At 37.5% G+C, this 14,898-nt stretch overlaps 3 protein-coding genes across 3 annotated transcripts; all 3 read left to right on the plus strand.

The window, feature by feature from the left end:
* Positions 1-4,324: 4,324 nt before the first annotated feature.
* LOC141643564 (putative glycosyltransferase 7) lies at positions 4,325-5,952 on the plus strand. The gene has a single exon (XM_074452766.1). The coding sequence runs from the start codon at positions 4,460-4,462 to the stop codon at positions 5,705-5,707; it is 1,248 nt and encodes a 415-aa protein (XP_074308867.1). The 5' UTR covers positions 4,325-4,459; the 3' UTR covers positions 5,708-5,952.
* Positions 5,953-10,864: 4,912 nt separating this feature from the next.
* LOC141643565 (glycosyltransferase 6-like) lies at positions 10,865-14,873 on the plus strand. Its single transcript, XM_074452767.1, has 2 exons — positions 10,865-11,012; positions 13,234-14,873. The coding sequence occupies exon 2, from the start codon at positions 13,285-13,287 to the stop codon at positions 14,566-14,568; it is 1,284 nt and encodes a 427-aa protein (XP_074308868.1). The 5' UTR covers positions 10,865-11,012; positions 13,234-13,284; the 3' UTR covers positions 14,569-14,873.
* Positions 11,185-12,324, plus strand: LOC141641730 (uncharacterized). The gene has a single exon (XM_074450380.1). It carries the CDS (start codon positions 11,185-11,187, stop codon positions 12,322-12,324), a length of 1,140 nt encoding a protein of 379 aa, XP_074306481.1.
* Positions 14,874-14,898: the final 25 nt, after the last annotated feature.

A 14,898-nucleotide genomic window follows, 5' to 3' on the forward strand; every position in this document is an offset into this window, starting at 1 on the left:
CTCCTCCCTTTGTTTCAACATCCACAACGTTTGGTGGAATCCCGCGTTTCAAGGCGTTTCTCGGCTCTTTCTGTCGGGCTGATCAGTTGTTGTCGCTGCTCCCTTGGGGTTCCAGCCCTCTGACTCCTTGTCCTGTCGCCGGTTACCTTGCATGCAACCAGGGGTGATCCCCCCATTTCCCCCACCCCTGGTTTGTCTTTTGTTTCCGGCTGTGAATCGGAATCTTATTGTTTTCGTGGTCGTCTTACGGTGTTTCTCGCTGTGCCCATGTTCTGGGTTTGACCGGTCGCCTTTCTGTCGGTGGGTCCGACGCCTTTGGTCCGGTTTGTTTGGTGACAGCTGTGTGTTGGCTGTTTCGTTTTTGTGTTTATGGGTTGGCTTGGACCGAGTGGTGATCCCCCCACTTCCCCCACCTTTCGGTCCTTTGTCCTTGTTTTGTTGGTCTATGAGCATAGCTCATTGGGTCTGTTTGGTACCGCAAGGTGATCCCCCCATTTCCCCCACCTTATCGGTCCACTTTTTTCTTGTGTGTTCTTTATGTCGTTTAAGGTTGGTTTTTGCATGTGAGGCGGTGGTCCTGGGAGGAGTCGTTTGGGGAAATTGGTGTTCTATTTGGTTTCGTGGTGCTTGCTGATCTGTCGCTGATTTCCGCGGTTGTGTTTGTTGGATCCGTTGGAGTGAGTTTCTGTGTGCTGGGGTCCTTGTTTTCCTGTTTGAGGGGTGTTGGGTAGGGTGGTTGTTGGATCTTCGATGGTGGTGTTGGTCGGGGTAGGAGGTGGTGGTCTTCTCGTTTGTTGAATGGTGTTTCCTTTAATTTTCATGTCTTGTTTTTTCCTCTTAATAAGCTGCTCCTATAGGAGCCTTGGTAAGTCAAGTCCCTTTTACGGGGTTGGTGGTGAGGTGTTTTTGTCTTTGGGGGCTCGTGTTTCACATGACATGTTGGATTTCCCGGTCCGTTTGTCCTACGTTCAATGGTTGCGATCTCTAAGGTGTAGGAGATTTTTCTCCGTCGAGGGCGGACATCGTCTTGTCTCTCATCTTTTCTTTCTACGTTCTTTTCGCAAGAGCGTAAGTGCACCTTGTTATTGTCAATCCGGCGTCTGTATGTATCGACGGTATTTGGAGGTCTTCTGTGTGGATGATGATGATACCAGCGTTCGTGGCCAAGATGGCGTCTCTTGCCTTTCTACCATCGTTTATCTGGCTTATCTTAGTATCGTATCTTTTCTTTTATATAAATGTTATGTATTATCGATGTATGGCTTTGTAGTGCTAGATTTAGTTGTTAAGTGTCTGGTGCTACCTAGTCGAGTAGCTTACTCTGTATTATTTACAATAATGTAAGTTATTCAACCTTCTGTCAAAAAAAAAAAAAAAAAAAAGGAGGATAAAGTCCTTAAAAGCATTCAATTTTCCACAGCTTGAGTAATGATTGTGACAGTGAAAAAAGGTAACAACCTCGACAACACCAACAACTTGAGAAATAATATGCAAAGCGCGACAATTAAAGAAAAGGTGGTCTCGATCTTCTGTGTGATGATTACAAAGGATACAATGGACAGGCACAAAGACATGAGAACGCTGAAGACGCTCCCTCACAGGAAGTCCATCTACACAAATTTTCCATAAGAAAAACTTAATCTTAGAGGGGAGGTCGCATTTCCAAATCCAAGCAAATTTACATTTGTTGAGATTGTGATTATAGACCCCTTCAACTAGCCAAGCATCTGACTTAATAGAAAAAGATCCATCAAGTGATAAATCTCATCCCATTTTATTAGGAATCTCATTCCGAGGGACAGGGATATCAAGAATCTGTTGAACAATACTCAAATCGAGAATAGATTTTAGTTTTGTAGAATTCCATTGCTTATTAGGCGTGATCAAATCACTAACCATAGTTTTCTTGCACAAAATTTGTATTGGTAGTGAGAGAGTTAGGCCATGTTCTTTCTGGCTTATTTTCACCTACTTTGATTGATTGATTCGATTCGATTCGATTGATTGATTCGATTCGATTCGATTGATTCGGCTCCATTCGATTCGATTCGATTCGATTCACTCATTCATTCATTCGATTCGATTCGGCTTCATTTCTCCATTGATTGATTGATTGATTCAAATTAGCTCCATTAAGTTCAAATTTCATTTCATTTTTACTCATCTTAAATTTAATAGTTATTATTAATTTTGTTATCAATAATACTATTTTTTTTTAATATTATTCTTTATTATTATTATTATTATTATTATTATTATTATATTTAATAATAGTGTTAATAATAATGTTATTAATAATTTATTTATTATTATTATTATTATGAATATTATTATTAAAATGAATAATATTGTTGTTGTTGTTGTTAAAATGAATAATAATGTTATTAATGTTAATAATAATATTATTTATTATTATTATTGTTATTATTATTATTAGTAGTAGTATTGTTGTTGTTGTTGTTGTTGTTATAATTATTGGTATTATTATTATTATTAAAATTAATAACATTTATTATTAATATTATTGATGGGGCACGCCCAACCGACTTGACCAAAAGAGCCAATACGGGGTCATACAAGTCAACACGCTTGCCAACATGGTTACGGATTCGCTTGATACTCTACGAATCACGAATTGTTAAAAGCGAATTCTATCAACCGATTCATCGAAAATACATATAACACATTTTCTATAAGCGAATCGCGAATCGATAAGGCGTATTCATAGCGAATATGGTAACTATGCTTGCATGACCATCATTTAAGGTACACATAGAAATCTATAAATACCTCATTATTCACCCATCAATGGTAAAATACTTCTCACCAACAACTTCCTCTCTCTAGAAGTAAGACTACTCGAGCTACTATGAGAGGGCACGGAAACCTTAGCTTCAAGCAAGGTCCCAACTATCCAACATTACCGTAAGGCATCAGAGAAGGACCTATTGCGAACCCTCTGAGGCCCTATTTGTTACGCGTGAAAGATCCATCCGGAGAGAGCAAGCATAGGTTCGAGGTGTCATCGTCTGAGAAAAGCGCGTTGACCCGACCCGGATTCGAGCAACGCTTACTTGAGTGTTTTTAATTGAAACAATTATTTTTACCAATATCATTATTAATATTGACATTATTATTTATTATTGTTATTAAGAATATTATTAGTAAAAAATTACTATTTTTTCATTATTATAATTTATGATTATTCATATACTCCTCCCTCTATCCTTGTCGCCAATTGTTGTCTTTTGATTTTGGCACAAAGACGAGGAAAGAGGAGTGGCCAATTATAAAATGACAAGCGGACCAAATTGAGTGTGAATGATCAAATTGTTCATCAAGTTCATTCTTAAAATAGAAAGGACAATAATTGAATGAGACACTCCAAAATGGAATAGGACAACAAATTACCGGACAGAGGAGTATAATATTATAATTTTTTTCTTAAAAATAATAATTTTAGTATAAATAGTATTATACTATGAATATTATTATTATTATTATAGTTTATAATAACAATAATATTAAATATTATTATTATTAATAATATTAATATGATTATTTCGATTTGATTCAAATTTCAATTCGAATTTTTATTCGATTCGATTCATTAATTCACTCTATTGATTGATTCGATTCATCAAATTCACATTCCATTGATTGATTGATTTGATTCATTTCCATTCGATTGATTCATTCGATTCGATTGATTCATTCAATTCGATTCGATTTGATTGATTCAATTTTCTAAAAAATTTGAAAAACAGGCTTAATAGTTTCCGAAAAAGCCCAATTACCCACCTTCCATCTAATTCCTTTTCTAAAACACTCTCGGACAGAGATAAGTTTACGCCATTGCTAAAAACTCCTTCGTGAGGCAATGATGAAATATAGATTGTGCGTATAGAAATCACAATCAGACTGAGAAAAGAGAAAACGAGGCATTAAAGCGCAGCATCACTCATTCACTTATTCAGTAGTAGCGGCACTTGCCAACAAAATGCATTTACTAACAGAATGGCCCCTCTTCCTTCATTTACTGCCCTTCATCTGCCTTTATTCCTCCCTATTCCTATTTCGCCTCAATAATAACATAGATTATTTTTGTCTTAATGATAAGACGGAATTTTGTGATCATGATCAATGTAATCATAATAGTCCAGTTAATATTACAGCTTATTGTTATTTTTTTTTTTTTTTTGAACTTTAAAAGTGGTCGTATTTGACTGTAAAATAATCTCAAAATCATGTCTTATTGTTCAAACAATAATAACCCGTCTTAAGTAACACCTACCCTTCCTATTTTACATTTAATCCTCCATTTATGCCTCTTTTTAAGCCCCCCCATCACTCCTCACTCTCCACTCACTTACTCCACTCTCACTTCCCCACTCACATTCTCCATTTTCTTCTATAATTCACAACCCGTGGCGAGGGGGATTACTCACTGTTGTCTCAAATGACTATGGACACCTCTGAACTACCTCCTAAAAACAAAACGACGCCGTTCTTCAGCGGCGTCCTCGTCGCCTTCTTCCTTCTTTCTCTTTGGTCCTACACCACCCACCCTTCTCCCCCAACCATCCCTTCCTCCACCCAAACCCAAACCCAAACCCGTACACAAACCCGTCTCGACCCGACTACATTCTACGACGACCCATCCCTCTCTTACACCACCGACACTCCGGTCCACAACTGGGATGAAAAACGCACCCAATGGCTCGCCACTAACCCATCCTTTTCCCGCTCCGGTTCGAACCGGGTTGTTATGGTGACCGGTTCACAACACGGTCCATGCAAAAACCCGGTCGGGGACCATTTGCTTTTAAAGCTGTTCAAGAACAAAGCTGACTACTGTCGTATACACGGGTACGACTTATTTTACAACAACGTCCTACTTGACCCGAAAATGCCGGGTTATTGGGCCAAATACCCGGTTATTCGGGCAGCAATGTTGGCCCACCCGGAAGCCGAGTGGATATATTGGGTTGACTCGGACGCGGCAATTACGGACATGGACTTTTCTCTACCTTTGGAAAAATACCAGGACCATAATTTAGTAATCCACGGATGGCCCAACTTGGTTTACGATAAAAGAAGTTGGACCGGGTTAAACGCAGGGGTTTTCCTAATTAGGAACTGTCAGTGGTCAATGGACTTGTTGGACCGATGGACTAGCTTCGGTCCAACAAGTCCTGATTACATCAAATGGGGTTCCATCTTAAAATCAATTTTTCCAGACAAGTTGTACCCAGAGTCGGACGACCAGACCGCTCTGGGTTACTTGATGGTTAAAGAGGGTAAAAAGTGGGGTGACAAGATATACTTAGAAAACGAGTATTATTTTGAAGGTTATTGGGTTGAAATAGTAGGAAAGTTGGAAACTGTTAGTAAGAGTTATAATGAGATTGAGAGAAAGGTGCGTAAGTTAAGGAGGATGCACGGGGAGAGAGGCGGCGAAGATTATCGTGCGCAGTGGGAGGCGTATTTTAAGGAAAATAACGGATTACGGAGACCGTTTATAACGCATTTTACGGGGTGTGATGTTTGTAACGGGAAACATAATCCTATGTATACTGGGAAAAAGTGTTTGGATGGAATTAATAAGGGTTTGAATTTTGCTGATAATCAGGTGCTTAGGAATTATGGGTTTGTTCATCTTGATTTGTATAATTCGTCGTCGGTCAGGCCGCTTTCATTTGATTAAGGAAGGTATAATAATGCTAACTTTTTTTATTAATGTTCTAAAGTGCTTTATAGTACTAGTGTGGAAAGATGTATTAATGTATATTTTGCTTCATTTGCTTGCAATTTAGCTGGAGCATTTGGGTTAGCATTGCCTAATAATGTATGATATGGAATAATGGAAAGCTGTGTAATTGAAAGATGTCTAGCAAATTAGCTTGGACATTTCGGGTTTAAGAAATAAGACAAGACGTAATTTAATACTCAGTACTACTTTGTTCGTATCCTAAAAGTTCAGTCACAGTTTTGTTTCCGTTTGTCTGAAAGTTACTGATTTAAATCACTCACTTTCAGTTGTCGATTACTTTCAATAAAGAAATAGGGGGTATTAGCAACCTGGTTAACGTAATTCTTGATGTAACGCTGTTTTAATCCAATTATCCTTGACGGCCACAGGCCAAAACCTTTGAGCTACTACAGTAATGTTGCTGTTAGAAACTGATAAGGCGCCTTTAGAATAGATAATCTTATAAGGGTGCGGTGTAGTCAGTAGCGTTAGCAAATACTAATAAGGCGCCTTTAGAATTTTGGTTTGTGGAGAATGTAGATAATTTATATTGCTAATCACTATTGAGTTGGGATTAGAATGTATGGATGATTGTGCCTAGGGTGTGCATTGTCGCCTGTCGGTGTGAATATTTGGAAGAATTCATAAGACAATTGTTTGTGCCCTGTCTTATTTAGCTTAATGTGTTTCCTGGACCCCCTTCTTGTTAGTTGTTACATTGGTACTATGATCTTGTTCCGGTGTGTGAGTTGCATATCTTATTCAGTGGCGTTGCCAGAATTGATAGAGTGTGGGGTCAATTTTAGTGTAATTGTTACATTTCTTTTTAGTATGGGGCCTAAAAGACATAAAATTTTCAAGTCAAACAAATTTAACAATAAAAAACGTCTATTGTCCAGAAAGTTGCGGGGCCTCAAGACCCCATTTTCCTATATGTGGTTACGCCACTGACTTATTTAGATTCAAAGACATTCAGTTTGTTGATGCCTTGTTTATATTTCCCCGAACAATTATAGGAAATAGGTAGCTCGAGAATGCTGAATTTTATACTTGATCAAGAGGAAGCGGTACATATATAGCATGTAACTTGAGTTATCAGGCTATGCCTATATAACCGAGTATTAGATACAGTATTAGTTAAGATAGTATGCATTAGGCTACTGTGCTTGGTTTTGCTGATTATAACCTGCTTGAACTGTGTCCTGCATTCCTGGTTGCTGCTAAGGCGGCGTTTATAGGTGTTTCTGTTGAGTGTCATTTGTTAGCGACAAAGCAGTTGGGTACTTTAATACATGTTTTATAACTAATGGGAGTAGTTGAACTTTTTGATGCTTGTAGTAATCTAATGCCCACCTTTTTTGATGCAAATAATGGCCACCTTTATGGACCAACTAAATGTCTTACTCCGAATCCGGTCAAGTGGATAGTTGTAGTAGTTTGTAGGGTTAATGAGTGCCATTTTGCCCTTCATCTACTCTCCTGTAGTCCTTATATTATGAGATCGGCCATGGGAAAGTAGTTTGATGTGCTAACTTGGGAGGAGTCAACCCATTAAATTGCCTTCAGTACCCTGAAGGAGATTGCCCCAGCTGTCGGTAGGGGATACTCCTGGTCAACACCAAAAAAAAAAATGTAAAGCGAGGTTTTTATGTAGTCAAACTAATATTTGTAATGGTCTAATGCACATGTTAAAGTTGAGAATAGCGGAACTTAAATGTCTAATTTCATCAATGAGTTTTTCGATTGGGCATGTTATTAATGGGATGGGTCTTACTGCCTAGACTGGGGTATACAACACTGTAGGACTGTGGGTTCGCCTTTTTCTAGAGCTAATTGGATGAATGCTATAGGGTCAAGTTTTAAGCATTGAGGTTTTGGATTGGATGAATTATTGCTACATAGTTGGTTCTAATGCGCTCATTTGTTGGTTGAATCACAACATCGAGTCACAACTCACAAGTACTTCAGCCATTTCGGGAATTGGATGGAAACACAACTTTTCATACTTGGTGTCAAGTTTATAGTAGTAGTAGTAGTAGTAGTAGTAGTAGTAGTAGTAGTAGTAGTGCAGGAGGCGACTCAGAATTGTAGAGAAGGAAGAATGGAACAAGAACTTAGTGATTTGCTCGAGAGATGGTCGGCCAAAAGAAGGGTTTTACATTCTGATCTATAAAACTATAATATGCAATGAATTTTCACCGGTGGACTTTTAAGAATAAGAGTTTCCCAGATTAGAAGTGAATTCTGTTAACTCGTAGAAGTGTGTATTAATCAACTGATGTCTATGCAATTTGAGGATCAGCATGTGTTCTGGGTACTGTTGGTGTCACTTCAAATGAGTCAAGCTTCTAACCGATTTATGATTCTCCTTTAATGCATTTCACTCTTCTGCTATCTTATACGGAGTATTACATTACCTGGGTCGTCTGGAGTAGCCGAGTAGATGCCATAAACCGTTTTGCTTTTGAGTCCTGATAACCAAAGGAAGGCCGTCTCTGCTGTAGTATCCTTCTGTTTCTAAGCAGTTAGAGAACTGCGTTTACATTACTCCACAGTCATGCTATCATTTCTAACAACTAACACAAACTTCTCAGATCTCATCAGTTTCTATGAGACCTGAACTTTAGTTACTTGATGAAGAAACAATACTAGAATTGGGATGAGAAATGACACAGGTAATTAAGCCCAATGATTTGATTAATTGATCATCCATACTGGACTAGAGTTTGTTTTCTAACTAGGTCAAGGGATTTCTTTATATTTGAACCCAAATCAAGCTGCGACACGGTCTATGAAATACATTGTTATCCGAACCAAATTGAACACTGAACCATGTGACTCTGACCATCCACCCTTCCCTGGTTCACAACAAACTGATAAACGCCTTATACAATCAGGAAAATGTTGGGTAAAAAGGTGAAAGTCCTTCACTTAATGGCCTATATGTGACCGTCTTTTTTTTTTTTTTTTTTTTTTTTTTTTTTGATAGAAGATGCACTGAACTGAATGGAGTTGAGCTAAATTGAATGAAGCTAAAGTAAGAGTTATATGAAGAAATGAACTGAACTAAACTGAATAGAACTAAGCCGAATTGAAATGATTTGAAATTAAGCTAGAAAGAACAGGTCAAAGTCATATAATTCTGGTACTTATTATGGAGTACCATGTTGGACTTGATTATGCAGTTGGCCTATGATAAGGCTACAACCTCGTAGTAATTAGGTGGTAATGAAGGCGGTGGGTAGGTTGGGATCGTGGTCCATGGCGAGCGAGAGCAAGCTGTTGGTGGTTCGGTTGATGGTGGAATTGGTGGGAGAAGTAGTTAAACTTCATGTAACAAGGAAGTTTTAAGATACTATTTTCGGATTACTTGAACCATAAGCGTGAAAATAGATTAGGTGAACCATTCCGTTTATCGAGCCAAATCAAACCCCAACAAAACATGCTCTTATTGATCAACCCAAGGAATTACATTTATTTTATTCACTCTGGGAATCTAGAATTTTATTTATTTATTTGTTTGCTCTAAAGAACAATTAAATTATTATTGTCGGTGTTTGCATTTTTAAGTTTTAAACTCCAATTGGTCTATTACCTTAGATCTTGTCGTACTTGCATTGTTTATTTGACTTGCTTACTCTTTTTTTTTTTCTTTCATTAAGACCATGTTTTACTTATATTTTTGACCCTTTCAAATAATAATACTCTTCTACTGTATTGGTTGTTGGAGTAATTCATATTAGCTGAAATCCTCTCAATTTGAAACTAAGACAGATTAAGACTCTTCTAATGTATTTGTTGTTGGAGAAAAAAGTGAGTTTTTTTTTTTTTTTCTAATTTAAAGGTGAAGCGTGCGCCCGCCACCCTTTTATTAGGTGCGATATTTATTGTTGGGAGAAAAAGTAAGTTTTTTCTTAACTAAAGCTGAAGAGCGTTACCGTCACCTTTTTTATTAGGTGCGCACTTGCTATTGACGATAAATTCCGTGTTCTAGATTAATTACCAAAATAACAGAATAACTAAATAAGGCACTTACTCTGTTTAGAAAGTCATTTCAACGAGTCTGTTTGATTAAAATAGTTTATTTCTCTAAAATTTCAACTAACTTATTTTTCTAAAGTATTTGGTAATAGTAAGCTAGCTGAATAAAATGCGCATGGACTAGTCTATTTTACCAAATATCAGCTAATTTGTCAATCATTTTTAATAAAAACAACTACCTTATTAGCTTCTAACTAATTTTACCAAGACTTTGGCGATACAGTTTAAAATGGAGACTTATGAGTCATTGTTAGGCAACCATATGGGAGAAGAAGAGAATATAATTACTCAAGAGTAGACAAAACTGGTTAGTAAGAGAGAGGATGTCATTGTCTGATGTAACATATGAACGGAAAACGATTGGTAGCAAAGTCAAAATAATGTTTAAAATGCTTAAATATTCCAAGTACTCTCTAACAACCTTCATGGGGCCAGCTCTTTGCTTATCTGGTTTCTTGACTTTCTCTTCTACAAAGGTGGCTAACTTACTTCTACTCGTATAACATTTCTAAAGTCTTGCCTAACTTACTTCTACTCGTTTTCCCTATTTTTCACCGTCTCGTCTTTTTTCCGTTACAAATCCATTGTTAACGTGTGAATTCTGATTTCTCTTCTCCCCCTTGCATATTTTATATAGATGATTTTTCGCTTTTCGATACGGGATTTGACTTTTTCTTATAAAATATGAAAATAATGAAGTATTCACAAATTCTTACCTTCTTTGTCGAATTTTTTGCTTAATTAGCGTTATTAAGCAAACTAATTAGGTAATTAGTGTTGAGTTGAAACTATTTACGTTTATGGTGTCCACGTCATCACTTAATTTTTTTTGCAGATTTTTCAACAAAGCCGCTAATGTTCTTAGCGGCTTTCCTTCTTTTTTTACTAGTCATTGAATTTCCACAATCCAGTGTACTGGACTCAAGAAATTGCGAGGATAACAGGCAAAGCCGCTGAAGTCTTTAGCGGCTTTGTCAACTTTTTTTTAAAAAAAAAATTTTACAACATAAACCGCTAAGAAGTATAGCGGCTTTGATGCTTATATAAAAAAAAAAACACGGGAATCTTCATTCATTCCATTGAACAAAAATAATCCCCAATTGCTCTTCAAACCCGGAACCCTAATGTGCGAAAAACCCAATTTCTCACCCAAAATCCACCAAATTTCTTTCAATCAATTCATCTCCATCAACCTAATTCATCCTATATTCATCTAAAGGTAATAATTCAACCCTAATTTACTAATTTCGTGCATACTTAAGTAATTCTTCCCCCAATTTAGTAATTATTTTGTGCTTAGTTTTGTAATTGTTTTTAGCTTAGTTTGTTACTTTGATAGTTCAAATTAGTAGCTTGGTTGATATAGTTTGTATTTAGTTTGATTATTTACAATGGAGATAAATAATTATCCATTGACTTGTTGGTGGAATGGTGAAGTAGAGGTAAATGGTGAAGATATTAGCTATAAGGGTGGTTGTGAAAGCTTTGTTATTGTTAATAGTACTATTAGTCTTAATGAGCTCAAGAGTGAAATATATGAGTCTTTAGAGGTGGATAAAACAAAATATGAGATTAATATCAAAATGAAATTCCCAAGTGTAAGAGGTTATAAAGTAGTATCCTTGAGTAATGATCGTAGTTTGAAAGCTATGTGGGCAAGTGTGTGTCAATCGAAAGCGGCATCGATGGATTTGTTTATTGAGTTGATGCCTCTTGAAATAACACAAACTACTACACAACCCTCTAATTTGTCATTCACAAATATGCTTAGTCAAGTTGAGGATCCAAATTGGTTTTTGTCTTTGTCATCTAATAATGTTGATGAAGCGCCCATTGATGGTAATATTTTTGGAGATGAAATTGAAAATGTGATTGAAGAGGAGGATGCAATGTTGTTGTTGAGTGATGATGATGATATGATAGACCTTGTTTCTCAACCATGTACTAACACCCAATTCATCAAGGTTCATGGTTTAGATGTTGATTATGTAAGTAGTTGGTATAAGTCAAGTGTGGCGCCATTTAAGAGTGGAGAGGAATTTATTGTTGGGCAAGAATTTGCAAGCAAAGAGATTTTGCGACAAGTTGTCACATCCTACAACGTTCTTAGAAACCAAGTTTATAAAATTACCGAATCAAGACCTCACACCGTGACTTATAAGTGTAATAGACAACCCTTAGCTTGTAGTTGGTATTTGAGAGCGAGTAAAAAAAACATTTCCATGGATGTTTTCACAATTGTGTCATACAAAGGTCCACATGAAGCGTCTTGTGTGGTTCGGAAACCATCTCTTGATCATCCAAATTTAAGGGGGGAGTTTATTAGCAATGCTATTAAGCATCTTGTGAAAGAAGATTGGGGGGCTAAGGTGAGTTTGTTAAGGGCATCCATAACAAAGGAATTCAACTTCAAGATTTCTTATTCGAAGACTTGGGTGGCTAAACAAAGAGCGATGGCGGAACTTTATGGAGACTGGGAGGTGTTTGCTTTTTTTTTTTTGCTAATTACACAAAGCCGCTATACTTCTTAGCGGTTTATGGTGTAAGATTTTTTTTTTAAAAAAAAGTTGACAAAGCCGCTAAAGACTTCAGCGGCTTTGCCTGTTATCCTCGCAATTTCTTGAGTCCAGTACACTGGATTGTGGAAATTCAATGACTAGTAAAAAAAGAAAGAAAGCCGCTAAGAACATTAGCGGCTTTGTTGAAAAATCTGCAAAAAAAAATAAGTGATGACGTGGACACCATAAACGTAAATAGTTTCAACTCAACACTAATAACCTAATTAGTTTGCTTAATAACGCTAATTAAGCAAAAAATTCTTCTTTGTCCCGTGAAAAGTTTACACCTGCTTTATTTTGTGAGGGGGTATACGTCAAATATAACTATTGACTGAGATAAAGGAAATAGTTAAAATAATGTAAGTTCTTTGAGCCTGCATGAAACCGTTTATTATGTCGCGATGAAAATCGGGTTGTTGTGAATAACGTACCAAAGCTCTATTGATGTTATTAATATTAATAATCTAACACGTACAAGTAACAACCAATTTAGATAAGGCAATAATAAAAGCACGATTGTGTGAGGTTTTAACTTAATATTGTCTTAAGCAAGACGTTCCAGGAAGTATTAAGTACTTCGTAACTCGTTTTAACTTAATACGGTCTTAAGCAAGCTAAGGCCTTCTAGGAAGTAAAGTAGCTTTCACATCTACATGAGGAAGATGCTTGGTCTCTTTCTTCAAAATCAAGTTTTTGATTAGTTTATGACTCCCCTTGCAAGCACACCTCTCTAATTTTCTAATCCTATTAATTAACTGTTTTGTTTGGTGTAGATGCTATAAAGTGACTTGCTTTTGAGTCTTGTTCACCAAACTTCGAGTCTTTTTCTTTCATTATTAGTCCTCTTCTATATATCATTTCTTAGTTCTTCATTATTCTTAGGATCTTTACACCTTCATCTTGATAAAGATATCATCAAAACAAGTCGAAACGATGTCAAAAATCCACCATCATCAACTTAAACTATCATCCCGGTTTTCGGATGGAATTATGTTCTTATCCGGCATGTTGGCTACTTTTGCTATAAGCTGGTTTTTTCCAAGCATAATGCTTCCTAGTTCAAATTCAGTTCTTTCTATGTCCCCTTCCTTAATTCCGCCTTTCGTGGCGTCTAAACTTAACCCTGTCAATCTAACTACCTTCTACGACGACCCAAACTTGAACTACACGATGGACGCCCCCATCAAGAATTGGGATGAGAAGCGACAGCATTGGCTGTCGACTCATCCGTCCTTTTCTGAGTCGAAAGACCGGGTTTTGATGGTAACGGGAACTCAACCGAAACCCTGTTCGAATCCCGATGGAGATCATTTCTTGTTGAGGTTGTTTAAGAACAAGGTGGACTACTGTCGGATTCATGGGCATGATATTTTCTATAACAATGTGTTGCTCCATCCTGGTATGACCGGGTTTTGGGCCAAGTATCCGTTAGTCAAGGCTGCAATGTTGGCCCACCCGGAAGTGGAATGGATCTGGTGGGTGGACTCGGATGCAGTCTTTACTGACATGGACTTTGATTTGCCGTTGGAGAAGTACAAGGACTACAACCTGGTTGCGTACGGGTGGCCTGATGTTATATTTAAGCAGAAGAGCGCGATGGGGGTTAATGCCGGGGTTTTCTTGATCCGAAACTGCCAGTGGTCTTTAGACATGATAGAAAGGTGGGCTAGCTTTGGACCACAGACTGCAGACTACGCGAAATGGGGGAAAGTCCAGCAGTCGATGTTCTTCGACAAGACAGACTCAGAATCAGATGATCAGACTGCTCTAACATACATGCTCTTGGTGGAGAAAGAACAATGGGGTGACAAGATTCACATAGAAAGCGAGTATTACTTCCAAGGGTACTGGTTGAGTATAGTGGACAAATACGAGAACGTGACAAATCACTACAGAGAAATCGAGGATAAGGAGCCTGAATTAAGGATGAAGTTTGCCGAGAAGGCAGGGGAGATATATCGCGCTAAATGGCAAAAGTACCTTGCAGGGGCTAACACAGGTGGATATACAGATGGGAGTTGGAGGAGGCCGTTTATGACGCATTTTACAGGGTGTGAGCCCTGCAGTGGGAAGCACAACCCTATGTATTCGGCTGAGGCATGCCGGGGAAATTTGGTGAGGGCGTTAAATTTCGCGGATAGTCAAGTGCTTAGGAATTTCGGGTATACTCGTAGAGACATAACCAACTCGTCCTCGGTTGAACCCTTGTATTATTAGTTGCTTTTCTCCAAGCATCGTAGCTGAAAACTTGAAAGCTTCATTTCGGCGGCATTGACGTATTTGCGGTCAGACTTAGCCAGTGAACCTTGGTGGCTTAGTTGCCTTTGTACATTGTATACTTTGAAAATTCTTTTGCGTGCTTCTGTTAAACACAGTCATCTAATAAGAATTTAATTTATTGTTTCTATTTGTTTTAGTCGGTAAGTTTAATCTACAAATTATGATGTAAGACCGTTGTACGATACGACTAGATAAAAAGCGACTACTTTATGATACGATGTTGTATGAAGTTTGATTTGCAACAATGTAATCCAATGAAAACATGAC

This window comes from Silene latifolia, chromosome 2, assembly GCF_048544455.1.
Source record: "Silene latifolia isolate original U9 population chromosome 2, ASM4854445v1, whole genome shotgun sequence".
Classification (NCBI taxonomy): domain Eukaryota; kingdom Viridiplantae; phylum Streptophyta; class Magnoliopsida; order Caryophyllales; family Caryophyllaceae; genus Silene; species Silene latifolia.

Coding starts and splice junctions, on each gene's coding strand:
- LOC141643564 (XM_074452766.1), top strand. CDS start 4,460: ATGACTATGGACACCTCTGAACTACCTCCTAAAAACAAAACGACGCCG.
- LOC141641730 (XM_074450380.1), top strand. CDS start 11,185: ATGGAGATAAATAATTATCCATTGACTTGTTGGTGGAATGGTGAAGTA.
- LOC141643565 (XM_074452767.1), top strand. CDS start 13,285: ATGTCAAAAATCCACCATCATCAACTTAAACTATCATCCCGGTTTTCG.